The 14,897-nt window shown below is 43.2% G+C and overlaps 1 protein-coding gene across 6 annotated transcripts in view; it reads right to left on the bottom strand.

Moving 5' to 3' along the window:
• Positions 1 to 14,897, bottom strand: part of HECW2 (HECT, C2 and WW domain containing E3 ubiquitin protein ligase 2) — a 192,798-nt gene that overhangs the window by 94,830 nt on the left and 83,071 nt on the right. For 4 of the 6 annotated variants that reach the window (XM_079975788.1, XM_079975789.1, XM_079975784.1 and 1 more), the window contains exon 3: positions 641 to 748. In XM_079975788.1, the coding sequence (XP_079831914.1) occupies positions 641 to 748 (108 nt within the window). Of the gene's footprint in view, positions 1 to 640; positions 749 to 3,419; positions 3,515 to 8,443; positions 8,844 to 14,897 lie in introns of those variants that run through there. The other 2 variants (XM_079975787.1, XM_079975786.1) reach the window with 2 other exon arrangements.

Below are 14,897 nucleotides of genomic sequence, written 5' to 3'. Positions count from 1 at the left end.
CTGATGGTCGTATGAAAAAGAGGACAGACCAAAATGAGTCACTGAATCACAATTGTGCAGCTCCATTTCCTGTACTATTTTAGAAAAACCAGCACTTAATCCTGGGCCGCACTGAGCCAGAGGACTGCACTATTTTATTTCTAAAATTTAGCTTTTTTTGTATAAAAAAGTTATTTGCTCTGGTTATTCCCTTATTCACTTGCTCAGTTTTAACATGTGCCGTGACACAAGTTACATAAAAAGATGAGCAACAGAAGAAATTATCAAGACAGCTGAAATTGCTCGTGTAATTTATGTTTCAATTTCAGCCCTTCTCTTTACAAACCAGCATACATTCCTGCCACACTGTTTATTCTCAGCTTATGTTGCGCAATCCACCTAACATGTTACACTGGCTGCAGAATGAGCACATTTTATTCTGCCAACAGGGAACTTATAACTCATTTACTGCTGATTTTGAACGAGTTTTTGCTATGGCTGCCATCTCTCTCCCAATAGGATTCCAAGAGTGTCTCCCCCCCCCCTTTTCTATAACAAAACACTACATGGCATACCAAAGCTGGCAAAGCATTTCTGAAAAACGTCACCTCAAGAAGGCAAGTTATTCATATGCACGTTCTCTATCACCCGTGTAACTTACGTTCCATGAAATAGGGGCCAGGTTCAATTCGCCATACAATTTGTCCTTTCTGCGTTCCGGTCACACCGCGATTCTTGGAGTCCCAGAAGTTTGCTGGTGAATTCTCATCTGGAAGATGAAAGAAAAAGCATGTCATAACCCAACCAGCTATCAGGGAAGGCTGGCAAGCAGTTTATTTTTAAGAGCGAACCTTTGTACAAGGATGCTTGTCTAATGAAAATTCCCCAAAAAGATTTTTTTAAAAAATTACTTCTGTGCCTGTGTTTTTTTACACATGTATTCTGCATGCATTATGCAGAAAATCGTAAGATAAAAGATTGGTCACAGAAATGATGTTTCTTCCTTATAAAACAAAATAAGAAAAGCTGAAAACTAATACGTGGCAACTGAACTAAGGTTACCAGACATCCCCATTTCCCGGGAACAGCCCCGGATTTACAAATCAGTCCCCATACAAAATCAATTGAAGTTGAAAAGTGTCCCCAGATTCATTGAAAAAAATCTGGTAACAACGGCAGCAAGAATATTATTGGCACAAAAATGGAAACAAGAAGAATTACCAATAAAAGAAGAGTGGCAAATGAAATTAATGGACTATGCAGAATTAGATAAGATGACAGGAAGGATTCAAATCCTGCGGGACCAGAGATTCTTGGAGGACTGGAGTAAATATTTGAATTATTTGAAAAGCAATTGTAATAAACAGATTGCTAAAAGTTTTGTAAGGAGGACTATGCGAAATATTGCAGAGAAGACTATGAAGAGAGTTATTAGTTAAGGACAATTAAAAGTAATAGAGAAATTAAGAAATGTAGACTAAATGATAAAGACTGAAAAATCTTCAGATGCGGTTGATGGAAGTCTAAAACACTGTATAAGATAAGAAAATATGTTAAAGGATTGTTGGAAATGAGATGTTAAAAATTAATGTATATGAAATGTTATATATGATATATGATATGATATGATATGATATGATACAGATACAGATACAGATACAGATACAGATACAGATACAGATACAGATACAGATACAGATATAGATATAGATATAGATATAGATATAGATATAGATATAGATATAGATATAGATATATATGAAAGAAAAAATCTGGCAACCTTAAACTGAACCATTCTTTCACATTCAATCATATTAAGTCTTTGTGCAGATACTAAGTTGTCCAGACAAATGATCCTTGGGGAAAATGTCTTTTCTACAGGTTTCCCCTCAGGAGGCCAAAAACTGAGAGGTGGGAAGAGAAGGGCAAGCTAGTAAATGAGCAGGAAGTCAAAATACCTCCCCACATGGCTAAGGGGGTAAAGTGATTCCCCCTCCACAGGAAGTCCATATCTTGCTGGGATTCTTCTGTGAATTCTTATGAAGTTTGAGTCAAGAAAGCTTCAATTCAGAAAAGGCTCCTCCAATCAGTGGAGTTGCATCCTTCGTGGGCGACCGGGGTGTGTACATGCGCCCCTGGCAGGACCAGGGGCTGGGCACGGAAGGTAAATAAAACCCACAGCACCAGCCAAACTTTACCACTGCATCCCCCCACTGCTGCCATTTAGCAAGGGGGCTAGAGGCACAATGGCAAGACCCCTGGTGGCAAGCAAGGGGGGGGGTTACTGAGAGGGGATGCCTGGCTCGCGCCCCCTCAAAATCATGCTCCTGGGGCTACACACACACACCTGGCTCTCCCCACACTACACTCCTGCCTCCAATACTCAGAAATCAGCAGCATAAACAGTGCACAGGGAAGGTACACACACATTTTTAAGGAGATGTAAAATTAGGAGAAACCTATAAGCAAAATGCAGAGGTGAAAACATCAGACCAGAGAGGCATGAACTCAGTCCGCCAGGTAAAACCATCCAACAGAAGAAACTGTTATAAGAGTTCCAAGGCGTCATAAATAAAATGTACATACACAAGTGAATAAATAAAACCTCTTCCAGTAGACTGGCTGAGTTCTTATCACTTGTTAAATTCTGTAAATAAATTAACTTCTCGCCAACCCCTTACAAAATAAAAACAGGTCTGGCTAAAGGTAGAGCAGACCTGTCAAAAGAGCACCTTCTGTGTATGAATAGGGATAGGTCTGACAATGGATTCAAGACCCAAGGTATTTACCATTCCTAAAGAATGGCCCAGACTAACCAGGAAAAGGCAAGCAAGCAAGCATTACCAGGTATCTTGACGGACAGGGGACAAGTCATACTCTCAAATTTCTATTGTAGACCACCTCTTTTCTGTTACATTTGATTTAGGGTGGTCTTTGGCTAAGAGGCTGGAAAATTTGTAATGCCAAACTTAAATTTAGGCTGTGTGCTATGAAGACCCCTAACCGGACCAGTTTGCTTCATGTACGCAAATCACTGGATCTGGCTGCAAAGCTGGTGCAGGAATTCTGCACACAGATGCATCTCCCCCTGACACCTGCGATATCACCTTTCCGTGAAGCGGGAAGAAGCCCTTCTTCGAGTACAAACAGATTTCTGCCGCCTCGTGTCATCAGAGGCTGCAAACTTCAACTGAGACCGTTCTCTCCCATTTTCTTCTGAGCAGCTGAAATTGTAAACTGGGATCTGAACTTGAAGCTTGCGTCAGCTATATATACACATAAAACACTTAAAGGGTCAAACACTGCCAAAGGTTAGTAGTTTAGCAAGCAGTGTTCTTGCCTTACAGTCACAAAACCAAACGTTCTGGCAGATGCATTCCATTTATTAGCAAATAACTCATGATGGGAACAGCCACAAAGGCCAGAGAAGGGCAAGTTACCAGCATGACGTGTCCTGCTGCACCCAAGGAGGAAGCGATATTCATGAGTTCTTCACATCATACTCATTTTGCTACTGCCATCTGGGAAAGGTTTCCTAAAAGCAATTCCCATTTCAAGAGTCATTTAGAGGTAAGGATAAAGCAGCAACAAATCCATAATATTCTAATTACAGTGGTGCCTCGCAAGACGAAAAGAATCCGTTCCGCGAGTCTCTTCGTCTAGCGGTTTTTTCGTCTTGCGAAGCAAGTCCATTGACGGCTTAGCGGATTAGCGCTATTAGCGGTTTAGCGGTTTTTAGCGGTTTTTAGCAGCTTTTAGCGGCTTAGCGGATAAGCGGCTTAGAAAAAGGGGGGGGGAAACCCGCAGGAACTCGCAAGACATTTTCGTCTTGCGAAGCAAGCCCATAGGAAATTCGTTTTGCGAAGCACCTCCAAAACGGAAAACTCTTTTGTCTAGCGAGTTTTCCGTCTTGCAAGGCATTCGTCTTGCGGGGCACCAGTGAATAATGATCAGGGAGGGCAAGAGAATACTCAAGCCTGCTACCTAAAACTCAACCAAATAATCTAATCTGGAAAGCCTGCTTATTTTAAGTGTTGATATTTGGCTCACCATATGAACACTGTGGTCAAGGCAATTTTGTACCATTCAGTTAGTGCACAGGGCAGATCAAACAATTCCTTCTTTGCTAGGTGGTCTGTGACCTGTCACTTAACCATTCCTGTGATGAAACAGAGTTGTTAATGCATGAAGGCAAATGTCATATCATGGAAGTCCAATACTACTGTCTTCCGCGCCAGGCATTTCAACCCAGGACACTAAAAAAACCTGCTTTGAGCTTTTCTCAGCTGTTTGAACAGATGGAGAATGATATTAATGTGGACCAGAAAGCAGATTTTCATTCCCTAGTAAGCCATTTTAAATCTAAATGTACAATTCTAGCCAGAGTTAAGTTTTGCACTTGAACTACAAATACCGTTTTTGAGGCAAGGGCAAAGAACACTTATATGCTGGACACAGCAAATTTGAAAGAAAAAAAATATGTACAACTGCTGATGCCAAAACAGCTTGCTGCCTGAGGCAAGGATCAGAATGGGACCCACACACCATACTATGTGTGCAGAGGCTTACCAATCTTAGTTCAACACTAGTGATGGGAAAGCACATGGGAGCATCAGGCTAACTTGCAGAGCACAGGACTGACACAGCCTCACCCTCCCAACATCTCACTGCTATTGGTCATCCTTCAGCACCCTCTTGCCGCACTCTGCCTAATGATAGGACCAGTTTTGGGTTGGGTACATGCAGATTGTTTTTGTGAGGGTGCTTCCAGACAGTCAGCGTTTTGCGGGAGGGATTCAACCACATACTAGAACTTTTGGACTGCACATTTAAAGCTCTCTGTCATCCTAGCACATGGGTAGGCAAACTAAGGCCCAGTGCCCAGGTCTGGCCCAATCGCCTTCTAAATCTGGCCCATGGATGGTCCAGGAATCAGCGTGTTTATACATGAGTAGAATGTGTCCTTTTATTTAAAATGCATCACTGGGTTATTTGTGGCGCCTGCCTGGTGTTTTTTACATGAGTAGAATGTGTCCTTGTATTAAGGTAAAGGGACCCCTGACCATTAGGTCCAGTCGTGGCCGACTCTGGGGTTGCGGCGCTCATCTCACTTTATTGGCTGAGGGAGCCGGCGTTGCTTCCGGGTCATGTGGCCAGAATGACTAAGCTGCTTCTGGTGAACCAGAGCAGTGCACGGAAATGCCATTTACCTCCCCGCTGGAGCGTTACCTATTTATCTACTTGCACTTTGACGTGCTTTCGAACTGCTAGGTTGGCAGGAGCAGGGACCGAGCAACAGGAGCTCACCCCATTGCAGGGATTTGAACCGCGACCTTCTGACTGGCAAGTCCTAGGCTCTGTGGTTTAACCCACAGCGCCACCTGCGTCCCTGTCCTTGTATTATCTCTGGGTAATTTGTGGGCCATAGGAATTCATTTTCCCCAAAAAATATAGTCCAGCCCCCGACAAGGTCTGAGGGACAGTGGACCGGCCCCCTGCTGAAAAAGTTTGCTGACCCCTGTCCTAACACAACAAGTCCATGGAAGCGGGGGGGGGGGGGTACGGAGTTATAGCAGTTTGGAAAGCGTAAGGGCTAACAACAAGATGTGCAAACACCATCAAGCAAACCAGGATGACTACCAGATGAATAACCGCCCCATAAACAAACCTGATTGAATGCTCAATGAAGAATGGACACCCCATAAGCTTTGTGCAAGCAAATCAGGATGAATGCTGAATTAAAAAGGTCTGGATGAGTAGAGTTCCCTTGCAACCTTTTGGCTTTAGTAAACAGAGACTTTTCAAGTAAAATCTGTTTTCTAGCCTCAGACCAGGCTTGCTGTATCAGTAGCTAAATCTGATTTCCCTGCAAAGTCAACACCTCCATTGCTAATAGGATTGGTGATATGTGAATTTTTTTTGACTGCTGGAAAGGCATATATTGGACAGCACACTGACAAAGAACAATTTCCTTCCAATAATACACTTTCCATTTGCGAGAAGCTGAATTCTTTCTTTCCCCCTTTTCAAGTTTTACAACTTCTTTGCAGAACGAATGGCTTTCCGCAGGACAACAGAACCACTCCAACCACCCTTTAAATGGTTGTAGAAACAATGCCATCTCCTTTCCTGGCAGCAGTAGCCAATCACACAAACACATATTAATTTAATGTAACACCTAAGAGAAAACCAATGAGCAACCACCTTTAAAACAATAAATAAGGGGAGATGCTCCAACCATTGCAACATAATTCCCACTCTCCTCCTTTTCAGCTATCTTTCTTTGGCGATCACTCGTAGCTGAGTAAGATTGTTTTCCATAAACACGGTTTTAACAGTGAGTCCATAAGTGACTGGGGAGGCCAATTCTGGATCCACACATCCTTCCACAGTGGGGACATTGGTTTCCAGGCGGGAGCTGATCACGGTGTGGGTTTGCCAAGCGTGCCTTCCTCCTAGCACATTTCTCCCTTGCATCCTGAGTTCGAGTGTCTTCAAAGTCCATGACACCTTTGGTAAAGGCTGTTCTCCAACTGGAGTGCTCACAGGCCAGTGTTTCCCAGTTGTCAGTGTTAATACTACTTTTTTTTTAGATTTGCCTTGAGAAAGTCTTTAAACCTCTTTTGCTGACCACCAGCATTATGCTTTCCATTTTTAAGTTTGGAATAGAGTACCGAGGTGACCCTTCCTGAATCCCAAAATGGTGTTTGGCCTTCTAGGGGGACAGTGGACATAATTTTCACAGCTTGACAGCTTCAAGAAAAATGCAGAGAGCAAAACCAACCCCTGTATATGGCGTTTGTTGACCTGACTAAGGCTTTCAACACTGTAAATCGTAATGCCCTGTGGATTGTCCTTCTGAAAATTGGCTGCCCAGATAAATTTGCAAACATTTTCTGCTATATAGACAACTGGCGTGCTAAATGCACAAGACCAGTGAGTAAGAAATCAAAGCGCTTTGGGAAAGAAGTGCTCTAATTCTCTGTACTATACACAGCACTGAAATCTTCCCTAAAGCAGAAATTATCACCATCCTGTCACAATCACCCAATGCGATAATACACGCACAAAATGAAACTAAACTATATCTGGTATTTTATATTTGCATTAATTCATATCACAGTGCTAAATTAACGTTAAAAGGGATTTTTTTAAAAAAATGTTATCACATTGCCATATACTGTGTTAAATCTGATTCATGGTTATTTTTCATATTTGGGCTGTGGTGTGTGTGTTATTCATCTGGCTTGTCAGTGCTGTAAACCGTCATTGACGTTTCACAATTTAGGTAATCCATTTAGGTAATCAACCCCAAATCAGTTTAAATATGAGCTCCTGAAAGGAGTGTTAGTTTGGATCTGTACCCTCTGCTCCTATAAGTGATTTATGAGGGAGGGGGAGGGGGTAACGGAAACAAATAAGTAAGCTTTTGAATCAGTCACCCCAAAAAACCCAATTGTTAGGTATGAATGAGTAATCAGGATAGAAACCCTGGGGTAATAGCTGTGGGTTTTTTCCTTGTAAATAAGCAAATAGACCAGGGGTCAAAACAAAATAAAAAAATTCCTTCCAGTAGCACCTTAAAGACCAACTAAGTTAGTTCTTGGTATGAGCTTTCGTGTGCATGCACACTTCTTCAGATACACACGAAAGCTCATACCAAGAACTAACTTAGTTGGTCTTTAAGGTGCTACTGGAAAGAATTTTTTTGTTTGTTTGTTTTGACTACGGCAGACCAACACGGCTACCTATCTGTAACTAGACCAGGGGTCAGCAAGGTTTATCTTGCCTGGGCTGGATTGGTCCCACAGATATCCCTCCGTGGGCTGGATCGTGAGCGCCTGTTATTTTCAGCATCTGCACGTGTGCAGACGCGATATCTGGCACTGCAGAAGCAAGTCCCTGCTCCGTGCTGGTTTAGTGCAGCGAGCAGGCAGGCGGCTCAGTTCAGGGGCGGCTCGGGGGCCAGTCAAACAACCTCCGCAGGCTGCTTCCGGCCCATTGGCATTGGTTGCTGACCCCTGAACTAGACCCTTTAATAATAACATCTGCTTAGTGGGGAAGATTTGGAGAGGAGTAATGGTAAATCTTGAGTCCAGGTGTGGTTCTTGTTTTGACAAATAAAGCATTCACATTTAAAATTCACAAAAATAAGTAGCTTTATCCTTGTTGTAAGTCAGTTTGAGATTCATTCTTTCTTCAGGGAGGAAGTAACTAATACATTTAATAAAAGAAAAGTAATAAACAATACTGCTTTAGTTTCAATATAAAATATAAAAACCCACTCCTTTAACGTCAAATATTGCAATTTTTGTACTTCCCTTACCTTTTTTAGGCTACAGAAAGTAATGTAGAATAGATGGGGGGGGGGGTTTCTCCCAAAATGAACATTAAATTGAGCTGTTTACATACTCTAAATTTGCCTTTGGCAACAGCATTTTTTATTCTGGTTTTCTACACTTACCTGACCTATCCTGTAGTAGGAGATACCTTCCATTCAATTTCGCATCCGTTTAATTATCTGGAGATGTTCTTAAAAACTGAAATTTCTTTTATAAGGCTTCTGTTATCCGTATGCCAATTCTTCTCTCCATTTTAAAAAAAGTTGCCTTCTTGGAAGAGGGAGTACTTGAATACTGTCTTGCACCATCGCTGACATCATCACGAGCTCACTTGAGAAGCACCTCTGCATTTCCCATCTTCTGTTTTTTGTTTAGATTGGAACGTTTTAAGAAAGCTCTCTCTTGGCGTTCTTAATGTGCTATTTCTTTTACTAGCTATTTCTATTTCTCTTACTAGCTAACCCACCCAGAGAGTTCACTGCTTATTGCGCTCTGAGCAATTGCTCCCTCTGGGTTCAAACACCACAGAATTAGAACAGATGAAGTATTGTCCTTCAGATTAAGTTATTTGTAGCCACTCCCCTCTGAATGGTACAGGATGAAAAGTCTTCATCCTCCCTTGGCTTCCTTCCTTTTCTGTTTTCCATGGGAGAATTCTGAACAGTTGATCCCACTACTGTACAGTCATCCAGAGGGTGATAAACAGGGAAAATTCAAAACCCAGAAATGACAAGCGCATTAGTCACAGAAAACAAAACACAAGAACCAAAAGTCTCTCATATTTGTTGCATCTTTGCAATGACATCACTTAGGTACCGTAACAAAGCCCAACATTCTTGTCTTTGTAGGCTGCAAAAGGTTCCCTAGACTGCAGAGTTTCCCAACCTTGTGCCTCCAGCTGTTTTTGGACTACAATTCCCATCATCCCTTGCCACTGGTCTTGCTAGTCAGGGATGATGGGAGTTGTAGTTCAAAAACAGCTGGAGGCACAAGGTTGGGAAACACTGCTAGAGTGCACTAACAAACACACAAGGTAATCGTTGTATATTTACTGCATTAGCTTGCATTGGCTTGGGGGCTCTACTTGCTTTCTCATTTGCAGAGAATTCTTGATGATATCAGATGATCTCATAAACGCCGCAACTAAATGAATAAGCAGCAGTAAAAAAAAATTTACCAACTTCGGTTGCTAAGGCCCCTACAACTGCTCCTAGATAACTTGGCCACAGTTGCCCATGCATTTGGTAAGCTCATGATTTGATTACTGTAATTTGCTCCATGTGGGACTACCCTTGGGGTTGGTCAGGAGGCCATCGCCTGTGCAGAACACAGTGGTGCATGCTCTGGTTATCTCCCGCTTGGACTACTGCAAAGCGCTCTATGTGGGGTGACCTTTGAAGGTGACCCGGAAACTACAACTAATCCAGAATGCAGCAGCTAGACTGGTGACTGGGAGTGGCCAGTGAGAACATATAACACAGGTCCTGAAAGACCTACATTGGCTCCCAGTACGTTTCAGAGTACATTTCAAAGTGTTGGTGTTGAGCTTTAAAGCCCTAAATGGCCACGACCCAGTATACCTGAAGGAGCGTTTCCACTGCCATCGTTCAGCCCAGACACTGAGGTCCTCCTCCAAGGGCCTTCTGGCGGTTCCCTCCCTGCAAGAAGTCAGGTTACAGGGAACCAGGCAGAGGGCCTTCTTGATAGTGGTGCCCGCCCTATGGAACGCCCTCCCATCAGATGTCAAGGAAATAAGCAACTACAGTGGTACCTCGGGTTACATACGCTTCAGGTTACAGACTCCGCTAACCCAGAAATAGTACCTTGGGTTAAGAACTTTGCTTCAGGATAAGAACAGAAATCATGCTCCAGCGGCGCGGCAGCAGCAGGAGGCCCCATTAGCTAAAGTGGTCTTCAGGTTAAGTACAGTTTCAGGTTAAGAATGGACCTCCGGAACGAATTAAGTACTTAATCCGAGGTACCACTGTACCTGACTTTTAGAAGACATCTGAAAGCAGCCCTCTATCGGGAAGGTTTTGATGCCTGTTGTTTTATAGTGTTTTTAATATTCTGTTGGGAGATGCCCAGAGTGGCTGGGGAAACCCAGCCAGATGGGCGGGGTATAAATATTATTATTATTATTATTATTATTATTATTACTCTAGGCTGCTACTTGAGAGACCACCTTATTCCTTATACACACAGACCACTGAGATCTGCAGAAGATCTGCCGCCACCCCCCCCCCCCCCCAATTCTCTAGGAGCAATCATAGAACATCTTGTCCTTTACAGCTGTTTCTTAGGTGAGTGCAGGCTGGGCTGCCAGCATGTGCTCTCCAGCAGCGCTTTTTTAAAGTTTAGAAATAAAGAGGAGGAAATAAAGGAATCTGCAGACAACCTCTCAACACAGTTTGGAAGGTGGTGGTGGTTTTCAGTCTGGCTCTGGTTTTAGGAGCTGGACTAAATGTGAATTGTTGGAAGTGTAGCAGTAATTTGTTGGGAATGCCATGGAATTAAGGTATTATTGGGAGACATAAACAACTTCAAGATTTAACTAGATGTGCAATTCTACTGAACTGTGTTATTTGGCAAGTGTGTTGAAAAGCTCAAAGTACTTGCCAAATAACTAAATGTATTCATTTAAAAATATTTGTATATTGCTTTTCAACCACAATGTAACATATTGCAAGCAAATAGGTGCATTTTCGTACCACTGGGTTGGAAAATCTTTGCTTAAGGGATACTTAAATTTATTTGCAACAGGATCTTTTTATTGTACTTACTATATACATTTCCCCCCTTATGGCCACTCTCTGGTTTTAGGCACAAGTTCCCAAAAACCCATTATGGTATCTTTGAGAATGTGACACTTGTTTTTAAATGCATTTTAAAACACATAGTAAAATACATTTTTAAAAAGGCAATAGACCATGGGTAGGCAAACTAAGGCCCGGATCCGGCCCAACTGCCTTCTAAATCCGGCCCATGAATCAGCGTGTTTTTTACATGAGTAGAATATGTCCTTTTCTTTAAAATGCATCTCTGGATTATTTGTGGGGCATAGGAATTTGTTCATTTTTTCCCCCTTCAAAATATAGTCTGGCCCCCCACAAGGTCTGAGGGACAGTGGACCGGCCCCCTGCTGAAAGAAGTTTGCTGACCCCTGCAATAGACTATTTCAGGAGTAGCACAAAGGTGTCAGGATATAATGCCAGATATAATGTACCCAGACCGCTGTATTATGTCTAGATCATTAAGGATGAAGGAGAGAATGCCCTTGGACTACAGGGGCACAGAGCTGTAAGTGTGGTGACAATTAAGGCTAAATACTACCAGGGGTGGGGCAGGAGAGGGATATAAAACAAAAGTGTCATTTTAGTTTCATTTTCACTTTAGTTGCTGCCATAAAGCACCTCTGCTTTTTGATGTGCTTTTGTGTGCGCTTGTGTATTTTGTAATCCAAGATCTCTAGACAGTAGAAGCGAAAATGCAAAAGCCTGCAAGGGCTGCTTTTTAAGGACATTATTTGTTGTTGCTGTTTAGTCATGTCCGACTCTTCGTGACCCCATGGACCATAGCACACCAGGCACTCCTGTCTTCCACTGCCTCCCGCAGCGTGGTCAAACTCATGTTGGTAGCTTTGAGAACACTGTCCAACCATCTCATCCTCTGTTGTCCCCTTCTCCTTGTGCCCTCCATCTTTCCCAACATCAGGGTCTTTTCCAGGGAGTCTTCTCTTCTCATGAGGTGGCCAAAGTATTGGAGCCTCAGCTTCAGGATCTGTCCTTCTAGTGAGCACTCAGGGCTGATTTCCTTCAGAATGGATAGGTTTGATCTTCTTGCAGTCCATGGGACTCTCAAGAGTCTCCTCCAGCACCAGAATTCAAAAGCATCAATTCTTCGGCAATCAGCCTTCTTTATGGTCCAGCTCTCACTTCCATACATCACTACTGGGAAAACCATAGCTTTAACTATACGGACCTTTGTTGGCAAAGGGACATTATAGGGCTGCTGAACTCTTTTGTCTCCCTGTCACTGTCCTGCCAAAACATCTCCTTTCTGAGATGCGACTTGCATTTCCAGAGAAAGTCCCATTGGCGCCCTTGTAATGCAAAGCACCAGCTTTGGAGATGCAATTTTGTTGGGACTGTGGCAGGGAGAGAAGGCATGAAGCCTCTCCTCACCTCAAGGCTACTCAAGCTTCCCAGAGATTGCTACTTACATATGAGGAAACACGCATGGACAATGTTTGTTTATTTTATTAGAAATTCCGGGGCAATCTCCAAAATGCAATGCAATAGAACCATAAAATATCCAACATCCACAGTCGATAGCTCTGCTGCTAAAGCATGAGACTCTTAATCTCAGGGTTGTGGGTTCAATCCGCACGTTGCGCAAAGGATTCCTGCATTGCCGGGGGTTGAACTAGACGGTGCCTTGTGGTCCCTTTCCAACTCTTCTATGCCAAAAAGACACATAGAAAGACTAGCAAATGCTTAAGTAGTCCACTGGGCACCCATCAGATTTTTTTTTCATACTACAACTCCCATCAGCCCCAGCCAGTATAGCCAGTGGTCAGGGATGATGAGAGCTGTAGTCTGACATCTGGAGCACGTCACATTGATGTGGCTTCAACAAGCGTATAAAACAAGACCAAAACCAGAATGGAGACCAAAAAATTGCCTAGTCCAACATCCTGTTTTCAAAGTGAGCAACCGGATGTCTATGGTGACAGCAACCAAGGCATAAGTACATCACTCTTCCACAATCTGGAAGAAAAACAGTTGAGTATAAGCAGTGAGGGAGATGAAATAAACCCACTAGAATCAACTTACTCCCAAAGCTGTTGCTATAACATCAACTTTGGCCCTAAGTCGAGGAGTTGCCGGGGGGGGGGGAGGAAGCCGAAAGAGATAACAAAGAGGAATCTGCTGTTTTATGGGGCCATGAATGACAGCTATTATTACTAAATTTATTGAGTGGATTTGTACCCCCCCCTTTTTTTTTACTCCAGTCTTCAAAGCAGTACAGTGGTGCCCCGCAAGACGAATGCCTCGCAAGACAGAAAACCCGCTAGACGAAAGGGTTTTCCGTTTTGGAGGCGCTTCGCAAAACGAATTTCCCTATGGGCTTGCTTCGCAAGACAAAAATGTCTTGCGAGTTCCTGCGGGGTTTTTCCCCTCCCCCCCTTTTCCTAAGCCGCTAAGCCGCTTATCAGCTGATCCGCTGATAAGCCGCTTAACAGCTGATCGCTAAAAGCCGCTAAACCGCTAATAGCGCTAATCCGCTAAGCTGTCAATGGGCTTGCTTCGCAAGACGAAAAAACCGCTATACGAAGAGCCTCACGGAACAGATTAATTTCGTCTTGCGAGGCACCACTGTACACAGTATTAATACAGTGCAATGAACACAGGTAAAACAAAAAACAAAGTAAACCCAGTGAACCAGGAGCACAAGCAAACACCTTCACTTGTCTATCCCTTGACCGCTTCCCACAGGTCGGTTGCTTCCATATGGCCCTGCCATGTCAGAGTGGCCTGGCAAACAGGTGACGTTATGCCACAGGGTGGGTACTGCTCAGCTGGAAGCCATCAAATATCCAGGGTTTACAGGCACCTGCTTATGCATTAAACATTGCAAGGACCTGTCCTCACACACACTTCATAAGCAACCTTCTTTAATGAGCCTTGTCTATCAGTGAGAGAAATGGAGAGTCGCATAACTGACATGCCTTAAAATAGGCTGAACGGGTGGCAGGCTATTTTTACAGCACTTGCTTGTTTCTCTGGAAAATATTATAAAGCATATGCCTGCCATTTTGCTTTTTCTATAAGTGAGCAGAACACTGCATAGCTGAAACAGGCTTCAGTTCCTTGGGATTTTATGTCTGTGCTCCGCAACATTTTAAAACCCACAGGCATTCTCTAACTACAGACTCACTGAAATTCTATGACTGGGTACCTTAATGCAATTGCACTACTGGTTTGCTCAGCTCTTTTTAGAGGTTTGTATGCCACAACATTCCTATCTGCTTAAAAAGGACAAGATCTCCACATCCAGCCAGCTTCCTGCCTCTGTGCAGTTATCAGCCTAGATTTTGGCAGAAGACGTTGCCTAATCTCCTTCCTTCCTTCCTAATGTCTGTTCTCTTGCCTCCTCTCACATGATTAGCAGGTAACTGTTGTTGTTCAAGTAACATCAGACAATAATGTGCAGCAGAGGCATCTCTGGCACGCAAAACATCAGTTTCTTTCTCCGTAAACTAGCAAGCTGATAGCAGGTGACAAAGACAGCTCTGCATTAAATTTGTCGGATCCTATCGGGTTAATTTCATCCGCTTCTGGAGTTGCTGGGTAATTTCCATTTTCATGTAAGAAGTGAAGGGCATGCCTTGTTTTAGGATAACTACACACAGGATTTCAGACATGCTGGCTTCAAATGTAGGAACAAAGCAGTTAAGTTCGACTGAAATCAACAGGACTGCTTCCAAGTGAAGACATTCATGGTTGCTTGTTGCAATAATCAGTGCAGCCCCACTTGTTTGTTGTTTTAATGCAGCAACTCTAGCCAAGGAAG

This window comes from Podarcis cretensis, assembly GCF_951804945.1.
Source record: "Podarcis cretensis genome assembly, chromosome: 1".
In the NCBI taxonomy this organism is placed as follows: Eukaryota; Metazoa; Chordata; class Lepidosauria; order Squamata; family Lacertidae; genus Podarcis; species Podarcis cretensis.
Note: the sequence above shows the minus strand (reverse complement) of the source record. Positions and strands in the feature narration are given on the sequence as shown.